This window comes from Zeugodacus cucurbitae, chromosome 6 (genome assembly GCF_028554725.1).
Source record: "Zeugodacus cucurbitae isolate PBARC_wt_2022May chromosome 6, idZeuCucr1.2, whole genome shotgun sequence".
In the NCBI taxonomy this organism is placed as follows: Eukaryota; Metazoa; Arthropoda; class Insecta; order Diptera; family Tephritidae; genus Zeugodacus; species Zeugodacus cucurbitae.
In genome coordinates, this window is record NC_071671.1 from 62700877 (window position 1) to 62726344 (window position 25468).

Sequence of the window (25468 nt, forward strand, 5' to 3'; positions counted from 1 at the left end):
AATTTTGGCTTTGATATTGCCTACCTTTAGGCGCTTTGTATTTAAAGACTTATAAATTATTGTGGGTTTGGACTGGTCCGGTCCAAAATTTCTATATATTTAAAATTCTATTTTAAATTCTTAATATGTATATATTTTGCCAATGACTCCAAATATTCTTGCATCTAAATTAATATATTCCTTGTTGCGCTTTAAACACGCCTCACTGATTCCTCTCTCCTATTCTCCCAAGCGTTCGTATGTACATAAATGAATTGTGGCAAATGCAATTTCGTAAACAAACAAGCGCACTTCAGTTACCGCATAATTGGAAGTGGTGACAGTCTCCACCGTTAAAATTGATGCAACGGTTTATTTGTTTATTCGTATATATTGCACATATATGTACATCCATACATCTAAATCTCTATTTATTTGTTTGTTGACCAATGCATTGATATATGTATAAGCGTGTTTTTGTTGTTGTATTTGCATTGCCTTAATTTGTATTGTGGTCAAATGTTATCAACAAAACACCAACTCTAACACTAACAACAACAACACCAATGTGTATGTGTGTGTGTGTGTGACATCAGAACAATCCGATTTAGTTTGTGCCCTCAGCTCACGTCGCGCAACGCATTGATTATTCTGTTTTCGCATTGTGAAATCACAGGCTTAGAAGCAAATTATACATTGCCAAAAGGTGGCAACGCGTGATGTTGAAATTCCCACGTGTATTAGTTAGTAGTTGCTGCTTATACCTAAATGGATTTGCTTCTCTGATTTTGCAGCTATTTTTTTGTTGTCTTTCGTGTGTATGCGCGAGTATGTTTTGTCACATATTTAGCGCGCTGCTTTGATGTGTAAATCTAATTGTATGGTTAGCTTAATTTGTTTTTAATGGCAATGTAATTTTTTGTTAATTAAAATTCTAACGAAATGCATTTTGGTATGCGTCGAAGGAAATAAAAGCGCGGCGATTTCTATCGATATATGTTTCACAAATTTCATGGCAGTAATTGGGTTAATTCGCAGTAATGACCTATCGCTGGATTATTTGTGATTCCAGAAAGAGCGTTTACCTGCCTAAAAAGGAACTTTATATGTACAATAAATATGTATACTGTTTGGGGTTTCTAGTCACGGAAGGAATATTTCTACAATCGGCTTTAGCGTACTCCCACTTGGCTGGACCAATCTAGTATGAATTACTCTCAATCTACAGATGGAATCTTAATAAGCAAATATTTGATAAAGGTTGCATAGATTATATTAAGTTTGGGGAGTCCACCTCGGGTTCAAGGCCTTAAGTGCAAAATAACGGTCAAGAGAAATGGAATGTTGAAAAATAAGACACTACATCGCAGACTGCTTGTGGGTGGTGTCATGGTTCCTCACAAGATCTAGAGTGCGTCACGTTCTTGAAAATGAAGAGAAATTAATTCTGTGTGCTTCAGTTACCTTATCTTTCACTTTAGATACAATCCTTTAACCGTAGACATTTAAATTTGTCGGTGTACATAGAAAACCCTTTCGTGGTATCACTACTAACTAAGTTATGTCGAGAAATCTCTATTTTGGGATGAACTACTCTTCATTTGTCTGATGAGGTGAGCTTCACTTCCCTTCTTCTGATAGTCTCTCCCAGAACAGTCCTAACTAGGTAATCGGAATGGAGCTGGATTTATATCCAACTAAAGACCTTTGCCTCTTTTCTTCGTTTGTCTCATGAGGTGTGCTTTAGTTCCATTTTCCTGACAGTCTCTCCCACAGTCCTATAGAGGTTACCTATTTTGAGCTCTATTTATATCGAACCAAAGATCTTTATCTCAGCTGCAGTTACCAAAATTATTTACTAATATTTTACATTAGAACTAGAGCTTTTTGGGAAAAATAGAATGGCAGTGTATCGTGAGTCCACAGGCTCTTGATCGAAGACATAGAAGAATTAAGCTCCGAATTGATTATGAGAAGAGAGTGAAAGGGATTGCTAGTAGATCGAACAGGACTTGAGAATGGAACTAATGTGCTTGGAATTGTATATAATCGACTATATTTCTCTTGATGGATCGTCTAGAAATACTTGTCTATACATTTGGGATTGATAAAATTAAATTAAATACTCGGTTTGAGCTATCACTAAAGACACTTCTACATACATAATCGTTATATAGATATCAATAATGGCTGGATAGTCACTACTGTTGTTTGAAATCCCCACCGGGTCTCAGCTGATCTAATGTAAATTACAAACAATTTTTTAACGCACTTGATTAAAATAGCGCGAAAAACCAAAATGCTACAGATTTCGAGCTCACCAAACATTTATCAATGTGATGCCAGCTATTTCAACCAACCGACAGAGGTTTCACAACTGTGACTGTCAGTTTATTAGCTAGCTGCTCTTCTGAACTGCTACGTATTTGTACGCAGTCAATACTCCGGTTGCAGCAACAGCAGCATTGTGTAATCGCTGTTTGGTGCATGATAATAAAGTGCAAACTCAACAAACTTGCGTCCCCACGGGGTGTATGCAGAGTCAGGGCTGAAGGGTACGGAGCGGTCACACATTGCTGGCGTGCCAATGTTTTGCTTGCACTTGACCGCATCGCATGTGACAGTCAGTTGAAGTGCCACAATCGGGTCATTATTCAAATAAATCCCTGCAACAACAGCGGTGGCATTCATTTATTACGCTATCACAGCATGCATACAAACAAACAGATATACAAAAACAAATACAAAGGCAAATACAAATACAAAGATAAATATAAATATTTACACACACACACACACAGACGCTCATGACGCGTGAACTGTGAAGCTGAATTTATATGGCGTTGCACATTTTAAATTGGCACACCGAAAATTCCGGTAGCATTCCAAACACCAATAAATTGCTTGCCACTCTTGTTCTTGTTGCTGCTGCTACTTTCGTTTGCCGCTCATTTGCGTATTTTTGTTTGTGTTTTTTGGCGGTTTAATTTTTGAATTCAATATATGTATGACCAGCTGCATGGTCGTTTTGTTTGATTTCGTACGCAAAATCGCATTACCGAAATTAATTGCTTCATTTGGTGCCACTTTTCGTGCAAACATTTTATCGCCTTTTAATGTGCGTGGCCGCTGGCTGCTGCCTCGTCGCCACTGCTCTCAGCAATGCCATTTTAATTAAATATTCGCTATGAAAATAGTGCTTATTGCGTCAATTTAATAACCGTTGGACAATTAGTCAAGCATGGAAATTATTTATTGCAATTTTCAAATAAAATAAATGAATGATATTTGGTAAAGCAAAGCCATCGCATTGCCAAAATGATTAATAATCATCGGTGCGTGTGTTTAATTGAAAATATAATAATTGTGGATTTAAATTAAAGCCGAAATTGCATTTCATTTATTACGATTATTATATTATGAATTATTATATTGTGAATTCATCCAATGCAATTCGAAATATGTAGATGATTCTCACGTTGTTTGCATTCTGGGTTTGAAATTTTTACATTTTTGAAAAGGATGGTAGTAGATGAAGCCGCCATGATTTCTCAAAACTATCATTTTCTGTCTCGTTATGTGCTATTAAATGGCAGTTTCTAAAATTTATGAGATGTCTAAGAGGCCCTCATTAATTTTGTGATCAGAAACATATCTGAAAATGTATTGCTGTCTACTCAATTCCTCAAGTTTTGGGCTCAAAGTCACGCTTTCCCTCCTATTTGTGCCATTCGTTCTGAAATTCTCCGAACTCAGACTTTATTAAACATACTATTATTGATGGGCTTTCCAATCCTTATACTTCTTGTTCTTTGCCGTTCTAGCTCGAATAAATCTCTGTTTAAAATAAAAGATCTTTCGGGATATGCATACCATGCCTGGGTAGGTAAGGTTCGAAGGTTGTTTCCTAAGAGGATACACACTTAGGCTATTAAAGACAGGTGTTTGTGATGCCAAAAAAATGTAACCCTCTCATTTAAATTAAAAAGCGACAAAGCGCCTAGAACTTACCACAAATCTGCAGAGATTTTTTTTTTAGGTCCGCTAATTCGCGAGGATGCCCAAAAAAGTGTAATCCCGATGGGACCAATAGTCATTTAGAACTACTATGACTAGGGAAAGATTGACCTTGCTGAGATCGAAGAGTTCCCGTGACCTCTTGCGGTTTACTTTTGGCCAGAATTGTTTAGCGACAGAACAGGTGCTAGTTTGCACAGTTCAGCTGAGATCCATTCTTCCAGAAGCAAGCTGCTAAGGTCATATATAAACTAAATTCGTAATACACTTTACAAGTTAATTTCTTGTGGTCACATGAGTCCAACATATCCTTAATAACTTCGAAATTCACATTCTACCGCTTATTATGAAATTTAGGATCTAACACAAATACATGTTTACAACATGAGAGACTTTATAATTCTCTGTCTGAAATATGCGTTCTTAAGTCTGACAAATAAATTGAACTATATCTACACAGACTAAGTTGATTCTTAACTATGAACGAATAAAAACATTATATTTATTTTGTTTCTAACTGCTTTCTTTCTATTTATCTTTGCAGGTAAGGCAGCTTGATAATAAAATACCGCATAACCACTATCAAATATCTGGATTAGGAAATATTTCGATTGAAACTGCTACTGCTGTTTAGGTTTTGTAAAAGTATAGGTATGTAAATTCATTAACAGTAGAGAAATTTTCTTAATATTTGTAGTCCGGTACAGGTGACAACTGAAACTTGATAAATGACAACTGACAAATGACAGTGGTATGAGAAAAAAAATGTTGCATTACAAAAATAAAAAAAATCTCTCCTTTGATTATTAATGCTATATAAAAACTGAGGGGTGTCAAATGACAATCTATATGACAGTTGACAAATGACAATTGACACATTTTTTAAATGTTAATAAAAAAACAAAACTTAAAAATTATAAGTTAAAGACAACTGAGAGATGACTGTTAATACAATTTGATATTTCTAAAAAACAGTAGAAGCTTTGATGTAAAAAAAATCGTTACTAGAGTAGTTTCTATAAGAACACAAAATATTTCTTGAAATTTAACACTCTTGCTGATTCATTAAAGACTCATTAATTTTTCATTTCTACCTTCTTACTGTACACAGAAAAGAAATCACAGTAAAATGGTCAAGAGTCAGCAGAAATCAATGCAACCACTCATAAATGCCTGTATGTGTGAGCTCCTGTGAGTAAGTTCAATTGGCAATGCAAATAGTAGGTCAGATGCCAACACATTAAAACTACTAAAGTATGAACAATATTTGCGTACAAATTGAATGCACTCTCTAGTTACTTAAAAAAGATTATACTTGGACTTCATGCAGCATTCGTGCGCACTTTGCACATACCCAGGCATACACATACACATATATGAGTATGTGTTTAAACTTCATTTTTTTGCACGTATGTGTGCATATGCGCTTGATGTATTTAAAATTCACAATTTCATGGTTATTTTCATATTTACCATTCCTGACGGCATGCCATGCCAGCGCACAGCTGCCTTGAGTGCCATAAAAACGTGCAGAAACACACATACAAATACACACACTCAGACATAGCTTGGCATAGCGCGCATGCCAACACTTGCAATTGAACAAATATTCCTCTTCCTGTTTTTTTGCGTTTTCTTTAAATTTTCTCCACCACTTCCGCTTTAAACGCGCTGCAACAACGCTCATGCCACTGAGCGGCACACCTGTCGACCAACCGGTCAGCAGCACAAACAACCTTATCGTACGACCGACCCACAGAGCGTCCAACAGGCTGTGCCATAATCCTGCCTTTGGAATATTATGCAAGATGAATAAGCAGAAGAAGAAGAAGGAAAAGAAGCAGAAGCAGTAGAAGCATCAACAATGAAGGCCAGCCCTGCATGCGCAATTTTTCTTGTGGAAATCCTGATTTTTTAATACACTTTTGGTGGCCTTTTGGGGTTTTAATGCCAGTTGCAGCATAGTTTCGGACACATTTTTTCCATCGCCCACACTCCTCTCTTATGGCTTTGCCCTTTCGACTTATCCTCCTCAGCAATCAGTGTTCGTACACAACCACACACACACACAAATACAATATTACTGTTGTCCAGTAAAGCGGATAAGCAGGTGAATAGGCAGAAAGCTGGCCGGTTATGTGCAAAATCAAGCTCTATGGGCGAGTCCATACATATTAATATACAAGGTGGTTCGAATATTGATTTCTATTTTATTTGAACGTATTTTTAGCACTCTTCAGTGCTTTCCGATGAAGTAGTTAGGTGTATGATATCTGGTTCAATCATCTGTCACAGACAGAACTCATTCTTCAACCCTTGATTACTTGTGATTACAATATGCGCCTCGGGTAGTCCGGTTAAAATTCTAATAGGGCTCTAATCTTGTTCAACATATACTAAATTCATTCAGGTCGCTGTCAGCTCTGAAGATCAATTTGGCCAATGTGCTCGCTCATGGTGTGCTTCTTAGCTAAGCCATGACTCAAATCTACGAGCCATTATGTAACAGCTAAGCGCTAAACCTAGAACTAAACAAATTTTAGTACCAACTTTCAATATAACGGTAACCCGTAAAACCTTATACGCCCTTTTTATGTCACTATAAAAAAAAAACAAATTACTTTCGAACCACCCCTTACAGGGCGTCATTTGACCACCATGCCATTGTTTTGTGGCTTTGAATGGGCATAATGTTGGCTTTAGTGATTATAGTAGTATTGCGCCTTTGTGGAAATGTTACCACGACTACAAAGTATAGCCGATTCTTGTGCTGGCTACCGTCGCTATACAAGCACACACACACACACTTACATATATTTATTGTTGTTTGCTTGCGTTCATTTCCATTTTCATTTTTACTACACCCATTTCTTGTAGTAATTTTTATAGCCGAGAGAGTGCAGGCCATTCCGGCCATTGCATTGCTTTGCTCGCACTTAAGGCTTCAGCTGCAACTGAGTGCTTCCACCTAAAGCTAATAACAACAACAACAACAACTTTTGCTACTGCTGTTGCTGCCAGCCTGCAACTTAGTACCATGCTTTGCCATTATGCTGCAACACACGCCACTTTCCCTTCTTGCAACCAAGCGCCTGCTTGCATTTGTTGGCTACTGGTTAGGGCTGTTGCAGCCAGCCTTGTTTGTTAATTTGTTTATACAAAATTTTCTTTCAAGTTGCTTTGTGTAAAATTTTCATTTTCCGTTGGTTAGTGGAAGATTTGAAATCCGACCATTTTTTACACCGCACACATTTTTACAATGTTATTATGGCTATGAATTTGTATTTGTACGACCCTTTGAAATTTGCCAGCGTTGCTGTTGTTGCAGCAGGGAAACAACTTCGTGTTGGTGCTAAATATTTTTTTTTTGTTGCGCTAAGGTGTGGGGAATTGAGAAAAATGTTGGTTGTTGGCTATTGGCTGTTGCCAGCTGATTTGCATACAAAGATTAAAGTTCATTTTTCAGATTTCCAAATCTTGTTTGTCCGAAATTTAGTTGCGGATTAATTTTATAAGCTTAACACATAAGTTATGGTATATAGTAATATGGTTGAGTGTTAAAGTTACAACTTAACCAAAAGCTATGTGGCTGAAGCAGAGCTTTAAAGCTCGGTATGCGCTTTTTAAATGAAGGTACTAACTAAATGTAAATTTTCGTGGTTTTAGTAAATTTCTAATGAATTTTGTTACGCTATAGATGCTTTAGAAAGAACTTCACCATAATGGGTTTAGATGATTAATATGAAAACTGATCGATTCGCTTTAATTGCAATAGCGAAACTTAAAATACTCCTAAGAAATAAAATGCGATGTTAACATCACTCCAGCAGTAAAACTTGTTCTAAAATATTATTGAGTCATTTAAAAGTGTTTTTCTTAAATAATGATCCATAAAAACGGTTATGGTGAGGTTCTCAATGACATAAGGATTAATCCGTGGTTGAACTGCCACGGAAAGACGGATTGTAGCCATATATACGCTCAGGGAACCTATAACCATTTTCCAGAGCATGGTAATTAATAAGTCACTCGGGTTCTACGCCAACGACTGAGTTCTAAGTCAAGATTCAAAATAAACTTAACCATAATGCGACAACATTCATCAATCATGGTCCAAAATATTTCGTTTATTGTATTACAGTAAAAAAAAAGTCTGGTTAAGAATAGTAAAGAGGTATTTCATCGAAAATAAGATTTTCTAAACATTTATGAGGGACCCCGTTTTCAAGCTTATATTGAAAACAAGTAAGGAAAGGCTAAGTTCGGGTGCAACCGAACCTTTTATACTCTCGCAATTTATTGATATATTTTTATTAAGATAACTCACAATTGACCCAATTTGAAAATCCTATAATTAGGTATATGAGAGCTAGGAGAAGTTACGTTATTAGAAGAAAAATATTTCCTCTAAATTAAATTAAGATACCTGAGAGATTTACCGAAATTTTCGGTGTAAAATTACCATGGGGCACTGAGTTCTTCATATTCGATATTCGGGGCTTTCAAAAGTTATAGTCCGATTTCGACAATTTTTTCACAAGTGATGCCACAGATCATACAGTATTTGTGTAAAGTTTTATTTCGCTATCTTTATTGGTTCCTTATGTATATATTATAAAGTGTCGTTGTTGCGAACCGATTCCATCCATTTTCCATACGGGTCATCAGGGTGTCAAGAAAATATTATATACCGAATTTCATTCGAATCGGTCAAGTAGTTCCTGAGATATGGTTTTGACCCATAAGTGGGCGATGCCACGCCTATTTTCCATTTTGTAAAAAAATCTGAGTGCAGCTTTCATCTGCCATTTCTTATGTGAAATTTAGTGTTTCTGACGTTTTTCTTTAGTGAGTTAACCCACTTTTAGTAATTTTCAACTTAACCTTTGTATGGGAGGTGGGCGTGTTTATTATCCGATTTTAACTAATTTCATGGTGTGTGGTGGGGTACGTAAGAGAACCGACTGCAAAAAGTTTAGTTTATATAGCTTTATTGGTTTGCGAGATATATACAAATAACCGATTTGGGGGGGGGGGGCCTCCCACTTCCCCAAAAAAATTACATCCAAATATGCCCCTTCCTAGTGCTATCCTTTGTTCCAAATTTTACTTTTATAACTTTATTTATGGCTTAGTTATGACACTTTATGTGTTTTCGGTTTTCGCCATTTTGTGGGCGTGGCAGTGGTCCAAGGAACATGTGTTGCAAGTTTCATCAAGATATCTCAATTTTGACTCAAGTTATCTGTTGCACGGACGGACGGACAGACAAACATTCGGATTTTGACTCCTCTCATCACCCTGATCATTTTGATATAAATAACCTTATATCTAACTCGTTTAGTTTTATGACTTACAAACAACCGTTATGTTTACAAAACTATAATACTCTCTTACCAACTTTTGTTGCGAGAGTATAATAAAATATTTATTTTCAATGTGATGGACCAAGTGAATTTCTGGGAATAATCCAGATATGATTCGATATGAATAATGACTTTTGCATTCTTTCAAAATCGATATCCAAGGGGTAAGCCTTGTGTTTTAATATCTAGATGAACTTGTTCTTATTTATACCCTTGATGAGATTTCACTTAGTTAGAAAACCGTCAAATAATAATTGTAGTTTAGTTTTAAACATATACGCTTTCCTCTAAAGTTCCCATCTGGTACAACTCGTGTGCTTTAGATGACGTTTGTGAGATCAATGTTTCTTCTACTGATTGGACACTTGAAACACTTGTCTCTTTGTCTCTTTCTAAATTGTCTTTATTGGGTTGGAGGAGAAAAATGTGTGTGTTTATTAAACAATTTAACTTTATATTGGCAGCAGTATCGAAATTTCATTTGAGTAATCTGCAGTCTCATTCATTCCACTTGCTTTCATTCTATGGCTCTCGAAAATTATATTCTTGTATTTTATCGGCCATTTCAGGTATTATCACCATTTCTCGGAAGCAACTCAGATTCATTACACTTTATAGACTTCAAATATTATATTGAAAATTGCTCTCAAACAGCGTTTATATAAAATAATACATGTACAAAGTGTTTCCTTGAGTAAATAATATATTCAACTCACTCCATGACTTTTAATGAAGACATACAATAAATTGTCTACTTATATTAACCCCCAAGCAATTTGTTAACTAATAAAATATTCACACAAAATTCGTTTTTGGTTACATAAACTCAACAACACACAAGTATTTTATACCGTAATAACTCACTTGACCCAGGCGTACGCTAGAATTTGTACATTTTGAACTCCCACTAATAGCTATGGCATAACAAATTAGCACTTGAAAATTTATTTCACTACCCAATAAAGGCTACAACTTATGCACTTGGTAATTGCCTACAAGCCTTCACTTTTGACCTGACAGCGCCGAAAATACGTTGAGTGCTACTATTGTCACGTTCGCGCTTTTATCGATATTCGGTTAATTAAAAGTTTGACTTAATGCAGCAGCGAATTCAAAGACACGATTGGCAGCAAAGTAAAAGTTTAAAGTGCTCGCGACACAAGTGGCAAGAGTTCGAAGGAAGCGGTAGGGAAAATCTCTCTGGAAAGAAGTGGAAACAGAAGAATGGAAAGACAGTAGGAAATGAAATATATATTGAAATTGTTGAAAGTCTCGTATATAAAATTCCATCCGTTACATTAACCATTTTCGTGCCACGCTACCCCACTCACAGCGCTTAGCGCACAAGTTTAAAACACAAGTGCCCATTTCATATTTTCGTTGAGGAATTCACTTGTCGCACCATTAAAAATGTAACAACCCAACATTAAGTCCCATTTAATGAGCGTATCTGTTCGATGGGTCGAGCGCGACTGGCATACCAAAAGCATTGAACTATTTACGTACTCCATGCTTTTAGCAATCGAGTTACATAAATATGTACAAGTAGAGTTGGCCATTGAGAGTTGAATGAATGGCACAGCAAATTTGCATTATATCCGCTCATATATATATACTATATATAGGTATATCATAGTACCTGAGGCACCTGTGTACAGGTAATAAGAAAGTTACGAGGCATTACGTTGCGGAAGTATGGTATTTATGCAAAAGCCCTGTGAGTTGAGTGGATGAGTGCAATTTATTTATTTCCATTTCAATATCGATTCGTTAAGTGGTAGAGAAAAGTTATGTAAATTGTGAATTCAGTAACTAATTAGAGTAACGACGGTGTGTATACTCTACTATTATAAGCAATTTTTCCTGACAATTGACTCATACGCTTGTTAAGGGTGTTGATAAAATTAAGAAGAAGTGTTTGGCAGTTATTGAAACTATGGTAGAGAGCAACAAATTTTTACAATTCGAAAAATATGGTGAGGTTTGATGAATAATGATTGAAAATCGAAACTATGTATAGATGTCAATAATTAAGCAATGATTGTGAAGTAATCAATATGCACTTTTAACGAGAATTTGGCTCCGTTTTTATGTTCGGTCAAGTGCTCTCAGATTAGCAGCTCATCAGAAGGATTAAAGGATTCCAATATTTCACGGAAATTGTGTCCAAAGACTATATCTATTAGTTTAGTGTCCAAAGTTTGGGATTCCACACGTTTCTTGAGTCCAAAGATCCATCATATAGCCTATAGGATGATCTTGGTTTTTCCAAAATTACAAATTAATTACTGAGAAGAACTTTCTTTGGGCTTTTGATAATCTTATTGAGCCCTTTTCTTTATACCGTCACTACCTTCACTTTCTGTTCTGATGTTTTTCAGTATATATATCCGCTATTCTTTAGTGGTAAGGTGATGTGAGATCGTTATTTCATAGTACACTTGTGCTAGGCTCATTTTACACTCATACTGGTGCTCTTAGTCGATGCTGTCGCTCGCTCATGAGAGGGCTCTCTCACTCGGTAATGAGATGATTTACTCACTCACTCGCTGTATTGTTTTCTTTCTAGTCTGTCATACTCTTCTAAATGATTGAAGTTTTTTTGATTGTGTTGGACCGATAGTCTTCGAGAAGTTATAAGTCTGGCATCTTCGCATTATACAGGCTCATATCTAGGTAATGGACTATCTTATATGCAGTAACCTCTATCCTCAATTTAATACAATTAGTATTTCCGGGAGAAGATAGGAAAAATTCAGAACTACTCCATTAAATAATATGCTCATTCCTTATATATACTATAAATAAGGCTCTTAAGATCTTCTCTATATAATTCTATAAGGTATAAACTATTTTGAAAAACATATAGCTTACTGAATGCAAACGTCAATGAGCCCAATTAATTATCAATTCAATTATTACAATTGATTATTTGTTAATTATTCATTTGCTTATTTATTGATTTCTTATCAAACCTAATAAAAATATAACAAAACATTTTAATGTCTTCGACGAGATAACAACTTGTTTGTGTGATTACTGAGGCGCTTATAACTGTACTTTTGTCATGGGGAGACCTTTCACGCCCAAACCGGTCACCTTGAAGGTGTTACCGGCTGGTGATGGCTGATCGTTTAACTTGGAGGTCGTTACGTACAAAATGTCCAGATTTGGACCGCCAAAAGCTGCTGAAGTGATTTGTTTGCAGGGCATTTTGATTTCCAACAGAACCTCGGCGGTGCTGTGAGTGATAAGAAAGATATTATTGGTGACAATTTTTATATAAATATATATATAAACACTCACCTTGGATTCACTTTGTACACAGTGGCACCGGTGAAAGTGCAAATATAAATATTACCATCACTATCAATAGTCATGCCATCGGGCAAATGTGAGCCGTGTTTGAAGACCACTCTTGGGTTACCTATTTTGGAAATGAAACAAACAATAATATATACGAAGTTAAAAGCATTAAAGACCTAGCACTTACTCGCCACACCGGTTTCAACATTATAATCGTACTCCTTGACATTGTAGTCAACTGAATCGATAAAGTAGAATTTCTTCGCTTTCTCATTCCATGCCAAACCATTCGAGATGCCAATATCACCCTTGATTAATGCCGCCGGTTTACCTTTCTCGAAACTATACAATTCACCTTTACGCTTTGAGAAGAGATCCTTCTGATCATTGTACATGGTACCAGCGAAAAGACGTCCACGTGGATCGGCTTTGCCATCATTCAAACGATTCAAAGCAAACTCGTCACCTGGTTGCACTTCACGTACAACACGTACCACTTGGGCTTTTGGTGATACACCATCCCAAGCTATCACAACTACACGACGACCGCAACCCACAACGAATTTACCATTTTCGCCTTCGACGGGTATAATGAAAGAGGCAAATTCTTCACCCTCAATTTTGGCGCTGTACGTTTTGTTCTCTTTGTAGTCATAACGAAGTACTCTATCAACATCGATATCGACAAAGTATAGATTCTGTGTTTCGATATCCCAGTGTGGGCCTTCACCAATCAGAGTTTCGCCATTAGGGATGGGTTCGATTTGATAAGACATCTGGAATGAAGTAATGTAGTGTAAATTATTTTGTTATTAGGTATTGGTTATAGTTTTCTAGGTTTGAAGTTTGTATATATAAGTAGCGTTTTTTTAGAAATAACAGTCGATCTAGCTGTAAAAGTAAACCTATTTACTAGACAGTAGTTTATGTTCAGTAGATTTTCGCTGAGCCATTCTGGAGATACCCTCGAGCTATCCTTGCATGAAGTAAAGTATTCTTATGTACTTTACCTCAAGTCAAGGTTCTATGTGGATAATACTGATACGACTGACTATTTAGATATAAAAAATCTGCTTATTAGTGGAAAGATAGTGTCGGTGAATACTTTAAAAACACGACTTTTTAATTAATTGATGCTAAATTTGTTTACATTTTTAGTTCAGACTAAAATACTTTACAGTTCAAGATTGAGATAACCTTTCATATAAAACATTGTTCTGTCATCTTTCACAGCAGGTGTTGAACGTCCCTGTAAACTGTCTGTGCAATATCACTTATATTTTCCAAAATACTCTGTTAAAAAAAACGAACTAAAATATGATTTTAAAATTTGTTTAAGTTCACCAAAGGGCATCAATATGATAACAATAAGTGATTAGCTCCCACGTCAATTCCATTAAAATGCTTACAGCTGACTTTAGACATTATGATTAATGACTTGAATAGCGTTTATTCTTATCATGAAATATTTTTTTTTTTATTAAGTATAAAAAAAATTGAAAAGCTTATCAATTGTATATTGGTACTAACCCCTACCTACCCTATCATGACATTTTTGTTTTTATATTTTAATACTTTTTAAAGACCCCCCGAGTTTTATCATCTACTTATTAACTTGTGTTACTAATATGGAACACTTCACGTTATCAGTTAAGGAAAAAGTGACTTTACAATTTCAATCTAGTACTTCTAAATATATACTCGACCAACAATTGATTACTTAGGCGACAATGTGTTTATAAGATATTGGTGCTTAAGATAAAGTTGTCAAAAAATATTTGAGTTGGAAGAAGAAAACAATATTATCATATCAGCAGCTAATACCTTGAGATATGTGATATTGATCAACACATACTCTGAAGCTGTAGAACATGACCTTAAAAGTTGCGATAGGTTCTTACATGGAGCCAAAATATAAATTTTACGCTAAAAAGAATTGTTTGTAGATTTTTTCGAAATCCAGAAGATACGCTTTAGAGTGCTTCCCCACGTTCCCGCTTCGAATTCATGTTTTGACCATATCATTAACATTGCGGCATAAGTTCGATGCGGCAATACGGCTGATATAAACACTTAAAGTATACTAACGCTAAACACAGAGCGGAGTGTTGAAGAGAGCACTTAAATTTATTGCTCAAGTCACTGCTCGGCTTTATAAAATTATCCTCTATATCAACGAAAAAATAATGTTAATTTCTATTAAATAAATTATTTTTGTACTCAATTACAATGAGTAAGCTCAAATTATTTGCCTCCCAGCTGTTTTCCACACCTACTTAAGCAACTGTTTTGCGAAAGCGCTTAATTAAAACAGCTGTTTTTGATGTGTAATAAACACTTTTCTGCTATAGACGCAATTTCGTTTCCAGTTTCACTTTGTGACCGTAAAATGTAAGCACGTATATATTAGATTCTTAATCAATTTTTAGCTGAGTACATTTTTACACGTTCCTCCTACCTTGCTTGTGAGAAAATATTTGCAACTACAAACGACTTCGATTCACTTGCGACTGAACCGCACTCAGTTGACATTCTATATTTATAGGCAATCGAGCGCTGAGGTGCTCTCAAGTACCCTACGATAAGTTCAACACTGCTATTAGTGATAACAGAGGTGAAAACATATATACCCTCGTTTATTAGGAAAATATTTGTTTTGCTGCAGACTAATTAGTATTTTAATGATTTCATTTATTTTTATTGAAATTGGTTCGAATGTATTGATTTACAAATTATTTCTGGAATGTTCTGTTTTTATATTATTTGAAATGAAATTATACATGTGGTTTTATAATAATCTAAGAATTCCAAAGAAACATTTTTTAACTTATCTAAAATTAGTCATAAAGAGTCTCCTATACTTACTTGTGATCTCAACTAAAAACCACCTAGATTTTGAGATTCTAAAACATTCCACGCTTATATGACTCATTTTGCTTTGGTAAGGTGCCTAGAGCGTTTTTTTTAATCACTATAAAGAGAAAAGCTTTCGGAAAACTTTAAAGCTTTCAAAGCTGTTGAACAGTATAATTTGAAATTGTGGTGGGTGGGATTGTTTAAATTAGCTTTTCTAGTATATTTTAGAGGGCAAATTAATTGTTAAATACTGCTTGACTACTTAAGTGCGATTTATAATACTATTCTCTGTTCAACACAGTATTCACTAGTTGAGCACGCAGTGTACATTCTCTTATTTCTCTCAACTTCGCTATCTAAGACACTTACCATTTGCAGTACACATGTTCTGAAACAGATTTCGAAATATGCAAGTTGTATTAAGTACTTATTAGTCTTTGGTTATCTTGAATTTTTACTACTTAGCATCAAAGTTACTTTCTAACCATTACCTATAACAGTAAATACTTGTTAACCTCCTAAGAATACTTTTTTAACTAAAACTGTTTAGCTGATAAGCTCTGATAATGAATTATTTTATTTTTTTAGAACGTCAAGCGTCAATAATTATAATATTAATAACACAGTCATCCTATCGGTTGTAGTAGACACATTCATATCAGTTAGATCTTTTATATACAAACGAACACTTTCCTAAACGCATATTGACAATAGTCACTTTACGAAAAATTGTTTAAAGTGTTAAATGTGACACACTCTCTATCTCGCGCTCTCTCTCTCTTAAGTTGTTTGCAAGTTTGGTCTCCTATAATTAATTTTATTGAATTATTGCTCGTAAATGATATATGTACCTACATCTATTTTATACTAATATTAGCCCTAGATAGGTGTACAATGGCACATATATATATATGTATATATATATATATATATATATATATTGTATACATAGATTCATGCCATATATAGTATATTAATTTTGTGTACTCTGCTTTATCGCAATGACAAATTAAATTTGATTGTTGTTGACTAGCGTTAGGCAATATAAATGCAATTGATAAAGTGTTAATGTGGAAGGTTCACGTCATAAAGTACTTGACAATATTTTTTAGAATATGTGGTAAGAGAAGCAAAGAAATATGAGTGGTTGATAGAGCACATATAATATAAAATTTAGCAACAATTTGAGATGAACACTGATCGACTTTCATTTGTCGTTAGGATTCAATCTATTGAAATCCCCATTTCTTAATTTCCACTCAAAAAGTGATTTGTCATTTGCACAAGTACATATTACAGTGATAATTTGACAGCATTAAAAAAGGTGGGATGTGATGGAATATTAAAAAAAAACAGCAATTTCACTGTTTTCAATTTGACTTTCATAGATATCGCGAGTAATAAGAATGTTCTAGAATTTCTTCTATACAAGTTCGCTTAAATAACGGAAATTCCTTTTTATATCGGTTCCACTGTTATCGGTGAGAAGACAGTTTTATAAAGACCCATTAATAAAAAAAATGTCCACACTAAAATAGTCGTAAAGACTTTCTAATGCTTTTACTCTTCATCTGAACTAAGAACGAACATAATTTTGTCGTTTTGTTACGCTAAATTCTCGGAAAAGTATTTACATATATTTATATATGTAAATCTCTCTATTTTTGTATTTTATTTTCATTAAAAGTTATATTATTGACATAGTAGCCGTTTAACTAATATCTTTCAAGAAAGCTTTGCATATTTTCAGAGCAAATGAAGATTATTTTCATTTGAAGTTAAATAATCGCAAAAGAAAAAAAATAAGAAATTATACAAATTATTTTTTTTTTAATATTTCCTCGCCATTTTCCAAAACGTTCATGAAAGCTGAGAATGAGCTTTCATAAAGCTCAAACTTTCCTTTCCATTAAAAACTTTTCTCGTATCTTATTTTTAATGTGAACTAGTTTCTAAACTGAATGCTCTATTAATTTTCCTTCTTCTCAAAAGATTTTACTGAATTTACTGTATATCGTGTAACCTAAAGCTTTTATAATATCTATATTTTCTCTTAATATCAAATCTTTCTGTACATCTCTTAAATAATGTTTGATGCTATTATCATCGTCTACACATAATTTAATTTTATATCAAAACTAAAAAAAGACATTTCTGAAATTATGATTATATATTTATTATCACATAAAGCTGTAGATAATTTCAATTGTGCTCTTAGTCTTTACGAATACGAATTTCCTTCACCCTAATCAAACTCATAGATATTTCGCTTTTAAATTTACACTTTCGTCATTGGCAACCCTTTAGCACCCAAACCAGTAACCTTAAATGTAAATCCAGCTGGTGGCGGTTCATCAGAATACGACGAGCTAGTTACAAATAAAATATCCAAATCTGGTCCACCAAATGCCACAGAAGTCACTTGCTTGGTTGGCAATTTAATCTCCAGTAAAATTTCTCTAGTACTGATGACAGTTGGAGTATTATAAATAAAAAAGATAATAAAACAATAATGATATTACTGATAAGAATGGGAAGAGATTGTATAAAAATATTACGCTCATAAAAATCTTAGCTCCAATACGAACAGATTAGTAAGGGTTTGAGGTGTATGAACCAGCATAAAATATTTATCCATAAATCATAAATAAATGACTGACATGAATAGACAAACCTTGGATTAACTTTATAGACAGTATGACCCGTAAATGTGGCAATATAAATATTTCCATCTGTATCAATAGTCATGCCATCTGGTAAATGTTCCGCATGCTTGAAGACCTCTTTAGGATTAACTACAGTAAAAAAAAACATAAATTAAGTGAATACCAAAAAGTATATAAGAATTCTCACTCACTAGCCACACCCGTATCGAAATCATAATCATATTCGGTAACTTCATAATCCATCGAGTCAATATAATAGAACTTATTGGTCTTTTCATTCCATGCCAAACCATTGGAAATGGTCACTTCAGATCTTACAACTGCCATGGGCTGTCCTCTCTCAAATCGATACAATTTACCACAACGCTTCCACTCTTTATTTTCACCATACATTGTACCAGCAAAGAGACGATCACGTGGATCGGCTTTACCATCGTTGAAACGATGTTTACACACCTCATTGCCTTGTTGCAGTGTATAAGCAATACGTTCCACTTTTGCAATCGGCGCTTTACCATCCCAAGCTACGATAACCACACGATGTCCACAACCTACAGCAAATTTTCCAAACTCATTTTCGACTGGTATAATAAAGGAAGTGAGTTCTTCATTCTCTACTTTAGCGCTATAGGTTTTATTCTCTTTGTAATCATAGCGCAGCAATGTCGCATTTTTAATATCGACAAAGTAAAGACTTTGCGTTTCAATATCCCAATGGGGACCCTCACCGAGAAATCCATAGGAGTCGGGTAGTTGTTCCACTTTGTAGGACATCTAATGGAAAAAAATTAAATTGAATATAGTTATATTTATATATGTAGTCATTTTCCATTTTCTTTCTCTTTTTACTTATGTTGATCTATATCATTTATAGCTGTTATCTATACATTTCACCACTCGTGATAATTTTCTCAATCTAATAACTTTAACTTACTGATAACTTAAGACTTTCGTTTGCTTTTGCTTTTTACTTACCTTACTTATATTTTGTTTGAAATTTTACAACGAAGTAATTGATACTTGTGATAATTAATCGCAACTGATTCAAGTTACATTAATTGTATTAGTTTATAAACAATTGTGAGCGAAATTGCCCTTAGTACCCTACAATCGTTTCAATAGAGCTCACTGCTAACAAATAAAAAAGTTAAAGGAGTGTTGGATATTTTTCTTAGAACTAATGAACAAAACTATTAACAAAACTTATTCAATAGTATTGTATTGTATCGATTTTTATGTGGCTTTTCAGAGAAAAGATGTTTTTGACTAGTACCGAATGTATTCAGCTAGTAGCGAATCGAACAATTAACTGGTATAAATCTAAATATTTCTATAGAGATATAAAAGCGACCTATTTTACATTCATATATTTCTAATTTTTTATCTAATCTTTTCTAATATTTTTCTTTAATTTTTCGCAATTTTAGTTTTTTGAAAATGGAAGAAGAAGAAGTCATTACATTAGATACTAATACTAAGTATTAAATTAGAAGCTTTTTAAGTCGTTGCTTACTAAAGCTTCAATCGTGCTCACATGACCTTAAATGTAAATCCAGCTAATGGAGGTTCATCGGAATACGACGAGCTAGTTACAAATAAAATATCCCAATCTGGTCCACCAAATGCCACAGGAGTCACCTGATAAAAAGTAGAAGCTTTTTAAGTCGTTGCTTACTAAAGCTTCAATCGTGCTCATACAATAAATATAAATATCTCTCTCTCTCTCTCTGTCTATCGACGAACTCATTGACGATTCACTTGATACCAGAATTATATCTCTGACTATATGTCTGTGTGTATATTGAAGTTAAAACTTAATTTATTTATTATGCAGTGTGACCAGTTGCAGTTAAATTTTACTATTTACTTACTTCAATGTGAATAAATTTTGTGAAAGCCTAGATATCTTAAAGAATCTATATATATTTTACACCGATCACAAGAGGAACCTTATTAATTTGACAATAGTGCGACTTCTAGATAAACATTTGTTCAATTTTATAATTTTTATATAATCTGGCCACCTTAATTGCAATTTTTGCAATAATTGCAGCTAGATTTACACTGTGCTCTAATGAGCGTATATTAGCATTTATAGACTCTCTATTTTATATATTTTATTGAAGCTTTTTTGCATGGGGTTCATATATTGTTAAGTGGAAATTTGCTTATCTTCTTTGTTTATTTTTCGTATTCACTTAAATACTTTATTGGCAAATGAAATAACCTGTTCAATAAGCGAAATATTCAATTGAATTGAGTGAAATGGGAAAAAAAAAATATTTTAGTCTACAGAAGGTAAAAATATAATGGGTTTTGTCATCCATAGTATAATTCATATTAAATCATCTTACTCATCCGCATGCCATTTAATGTGTCCTGCCAATTAGTACATATTAATCTGGTAGATAGGGTTTTGAGTATCTGCGACTAAGTGTATCAATCAAACATATGTACCCAGTAGTGAAATGAACTAGCTATACATTACTTTACAACTAGTTTTGAATACTAACCAGTCAGGCATTTCCATATGAATATTTCTTATATTGGCATTCTAGGGATATCAATAGTCATATTTCTTACAGAAATAAACCAGTTTCATACTAATTGAGGACTGATACCTAACAGTCTAATTCAGTAGAAAGTCTCCGAATTGGATTTGGATTTCGCTGAGTAAAATTCTCGAGTAATTTTAAAAGCTTTTGTTGAACTATTTCAGAATGCTTTAAGCTGTGATCAGCTTATATTATTTCCTCATACTATAATCCTACTAACTACACTAAAGCTGTTTTCCTTACTACCCAACCCACCCCATTACAGTGAAGCGCTTGTATAAAGTGCATAGCTTATCTGTGATTAGTACAGCATATCTCAATATTCTATGGCGCTTAAGTATTTACGACTGCCAACGATAGCTTCACCTGTGGTTTTAACTGTCAAGCTGCGGTCATACAAATGGTCATGGGAGAGAGAAATTTATATCGATAATAGTTGAAAATGCTTGAGGTTTGCTTGTTAGCTTCTCATTGACCGCGTAGTGAGTTTATCTGTCTCTGTGTGTGTGTGATTATCTTGGAGCTGTCTGCATTTAATTTATGGCTTGCATTTTGCTTATATTCGGCTAATTTCTTGTAAAATTTGTTTAAATGCCTACAAGTTGTGGTAAATGCAATTTTGCTCAGTGGTAATTAAGCCATTAAATTGAGAGTGAGAGCGCACAAGAGAGAGTTGGAGTTGGAAAGTGCATAAAGTGCTTTGTATTTGCACTGGAAAATTGCTTGTGTAAAATATACTTTTAATTGAATTAGACGTGCATACATACGAATGTACATATTTATTCTTAATTTGTTATGCAAATGATTTTAGGTATCTGCACACAACAGCTTAAGTGATTTATTCTACAAGATGTTAACTTGGCAGTGCTGACAGCAGCGGGAGTTGGAGATATTGCATAATTAAATGCTTAGCCCATTTCTTTGGAGAAAATGTACATAATTTTCATGATAATGGCTATAATTATAGAAAATTATTAATATTATTTAATAGCTTTGAGTGTTGGCAAAAATTTACAAATTTGAAGACATCTCTTTGCATTTGATAGAAGTAAATAAATACCAATTCTGTGCCGATGAGTGATAGAATACAGTCTTTAGTGACGAAAAAAAATTAAATTTGGTCGGCCCAGGTCATTGCAAGAAATATTGGAGAGATTCGCACCAGGAACGACGGTCCAAGCGATGTTTTGGAAGCGGTACCTTGATTTCATGGGCTGCATTTTGCTGCTGTAGAAAGCTATCTACATGTTTTATATTCACTCAAATGAATGCTAATATCAATGTAGATCTTTTGGACAGCGAGTTAATAAAATTTGCTAGCAATATTTATGGCAATATTTATAACTGGACATATCGAAAGGAGAACGCTTCAATCCACACGAAGAACATCTTTAACGACCGGAAAATTCCGGTATTACAATGTGCAGCATTGAGTTCGAACCTAAATCCTATTGAGGATCTCTGGGGGAACCTCTCTGCCCCTGTTTTCCAAAACGGAAAGCAGTTTGAGGCAGTACGTCACCTTAAATTTGCCATAAAGCAAGAATCTGCCAATATTTACATAAATATTCTACAGTCAGTAGTTAATTCTCTGATTAAGCGGCTTAAGTTAGTTTTTAAATATAAGGAGAATTTTACTGACTATTAAAATAAACATTTCTTTCAGTTAAACTCAAATGTATAGGCTTTACTGGTAAAAATAGTAACATGCACCTATAAATATTTACTATTAGCCTAAACTTCAATTCTGTTTTATAGTTTAAAAAATATTTTGAAATTTGATAATTTTTTGTTTTTTTATATCGTATACATTAATAATAACAAACCTGCATACTCAGAAATATTTTGCAATTTTTTAATCTTTAATTTTTTTTGCAAAAAGTTCATGCACATATAATTATTTGACTGAGGTACTTTAACAATTGTTGTTTTTGTAGCGGTCGAAAGCCTTTCGTAAATATATTGGAGTGTTGCTTGAGAGTTGACAGGCCTTGGCCGGATGCATATCGGTGTCCGTTTCGGTAACTTAGACCCCGCTTGCTGTCAAAGTGCACCCGAAAACCAATGGTCTTCGTAAGATATATCCGAGGATCCATTGACCCTAAATTTTGTGCAAATAGTAAATTCCATATAATTTGCGAAATGATAAGACCAAAATATTAACACTTTCTTTAATTGTTCTCTGTTTTATTATAAATAGTAGTTCTATATTCCTTAAAAGAACACCCTGTATACAATTTACAATATAAATTTATATGTAATTTGTAAACGTAAGTCCCTACATGTGTGTTCTTCCACACATACTAGTATATAGTATAAGCCAGCACGAAGAAACTATTCAATTTAAAATTTGCATTCGAGCAAAAGATCAACTTTTCTTCGCCTACGAGTACACAATCGCTTCAAGTGCTGTTAAAATGTAAAATGTAAAGGCGTTGTAAAATGTAAAGGCGGCAGCATATGTAAATGGGTAGGAAATTTGCATGTGAAAAGGGCTACATTGGACGCATGCTGTGCGCACTTGAGAGTCATGTCCTTCTGACAGGAATTTAAAATACAGTTATATAGTTTACAATGTAAATAGACGTTCACACACACACATACAAGTACTACTATTTACTTATTTACTTGCACAAACACATTTACATTTACATGTACTTGTTCATGTGACTTCAATTGCGAGAGGGCAAAAGGCTATATGTAAAGAATATGTATAAAAAAATGCTGAAAATGCGATAAAAATTCATAGACAAGTGCTTTCTAATGTCCTTCTGCTTGCATAAACAGCTGTCAATCTGAAAATGTCCAGTAGTGTACGAGTATACATGCAAACAAATAGACAGAAAACTTAATCACGACCAGCTGCAGGAAAAAATTGCGTCTACTGGGGTTAAATCAGCAAAAGCTTCTAGTTAAAGAGTGGTTGCGTTGTGTATGTAGTTATGTTCTTATTAAAATTCTTTAACCTAATTTTGTTATATTCTATTCAAGGAAAGAAGTTATTGTACTGTGATGCTGTTATTATGTATCAATACTGTTCCAAGATTATCTCAGATAGCTTACATAATTTTTTGACTATCCCAAATTATCGATATAAAAATCGACAGTTATCTTTCATCTGTGTATAGACTGGAGATACATATCGTCTCATAATGTTCCTAAATTTTTATTTTTATAATAAATTAAAAAAATAATTTAGGGGCTTTTACCATATATGAACCGGCAAAGTTCGTAATGTCGATAAACTTGCTAATGTTAGGACTTTCAAAACTCTGACGATAGAAAAGACACATCTTCGGCGGACCTAGCGAATTGACATAGTTAGCCGACTTAAGAATATGATGTAATAGAGTCCAAGCGTTTTGTCAAATTTGAGATTCTTTTGATCCTTTAGGACTATTTAAGTGACACAAGGGACACCTGGATTTGCCTAAAGGCGATTCTCTGCAGTCGTAGAGACCTACCCTTTGACTTAACCTAACCTCACCTAACTAAAGCACGTATAATGTGGCTGCCGAGGATACGCATTCTACCGTTTTCTACAGATCAGGCCTTCAGTGACTTTTTATGTCAAAGACCAAGACCTCAAGAGAATAGTCGCTGGGAATATATGAATGAGATTGATAAATAATTTGAATCGAAAGTCTGCTTCTTAAACACATCCTTACGAACGATGCATGTTCTGAAAGCTTACGACTTAGCCATAAACAAAAATTTTGGTTCAAGTTGAGCAGATATGGGGACTGAGACGTGTAGAGTTAAGTAATGTAATGTTCGGAGTTCTGGATGATTAGAAGTATTCGAATTAATTTTTGAGAACCGTAGAGTATTTAATCAGAACGATTTAACAGATCAGAATAAAACTTGTTCGTTTGCGTAAGGTATTATTTTCGATTCCAATTACCAGTTACCAGACCCTTACTCTTGACTTAATGTTTAGAAAAAACTCATATATTCTATACTGACTATTTACTGAAGAGAATATATATCCTGTGTACACGTATGTATACACATATTCGCCTACACTTCAACATAAAACCATATGTGCATACGTGCATTTGTATGAAACATTTTGACTGTGAGTGGTTAAGCGCTTGAGGTTCTTATGTCAAATTTATGCGTTTGACCTAAATTTCGCCTCAATACTGAGTTGTATGCCCCAAAACAAACTACGAGCTACGAACATAACTGAATTATCTTCTCTCTATGTATGTGTATGTGTGTGTGTGTGTGTGGGTTTGCAATGACCAAGCTGAATTGAAGCACCTACAGTTGACCATTATTTTGAATTATTTCAAACCCGACAGTTTGGACCTGCCACAGTATCACTTAAGTGGAAATTCTGAGTCATAGTGTTTGGTAGAATTGATTGGTTCACAAAATTATTGCCGGTTATGCGTGACAAGGCTTGAGCAATAATATTTATATGCAGATATATTGCATAGCTCTGCTAACATCCTGATATACATAGTTCGATATATTCATGAATGTGGTTTTATGCTGATGCATGCGGTCTTCTTCCTGCTTACTTATTACATATACAAACATATATTGCATATTGAGTATCAATAAATGTTAATTTAATAGTGACTTCATGCCATGCATAGAAAGCCAAATCAATTCTGCAGCATTCCGTATTTGCGGCTGAATACTTGTATACTCGCACTTGCTCACAGTTATTTACTCAGTATAATATTTATGTGTATTGCTGTGTCCGCTAGTG

The 25468-nt window shown here is 34.2% G+C and overlaps 3 protein-coding genes across 12 annotated transcripts in view; 1 reads left to right on the forward strand and 2 right to left on the reverse strand.

Moving 5' to 3' along the window:
- Window positions 1–25468, forward strand: part of LOC105209296 (kazrin) — a 93917-nt gene that overhangs the window by 20170 nt on the left and 48279 nt on the right. For 9 of the 10 annotated variants that reach the window (XM_054233436.1, XM_054233439.1, XM_054233438.1 and 6 more), the window contains exon 2: window positions 4541–4647. The exons of the other annotated variant lie outside the window; for it this stretch is intronic. The gene's annotated coding sequence lies outside the window, so the exon portion shown is untranslated. The remainder of the gene's footprint in view (window positions 1–4540; window positions 4648–25468) is intronic. 10 annotated transcript variants of the gene reach the window in all.
- LOC105209294 (regucalcin) lies at window positions 12291–15278 on the reverse strand. The gene is made up of 4 exons (XM_011179629.3): window positions 15127–15278; window positions 12856–13444; window positions 12669–12789; window positions 12291–12603 (listed from the first exon to the last, which is right to left on the reverse strand). The coding sequence occupies exons 2-4, from the start codon at window positions 13442–13444 to the stop codon at window positions 12411–12413; spliced, it is 903 nt and encodes a 300-aa protein (XP_011177931.2). The 5' UTR covers window positions 15127–15278; the 3' UTR covers window positions 12291–12410.
- Window positions 17676–19324, reverse strand: LOC105209295 (regucalcin). The gene is made up of 4 exons (XM_011179630.3): window positions 19166–19324; window positions 18382–18964; window positions 18199–18319; window positions 17676–17989 (listed from the first exon to the last, which is right to left on the reverse strand). Exons 2-4 carry the CDS (start codon window positions 18962–18964, stop codon window positions 17803–17805), a joined length of 891 nt encoding a protein of 296 aa, XP_011177932.2. The 5' UTR covers window positions 19166–19324; the 3' UTR covers window positions 17676–17802.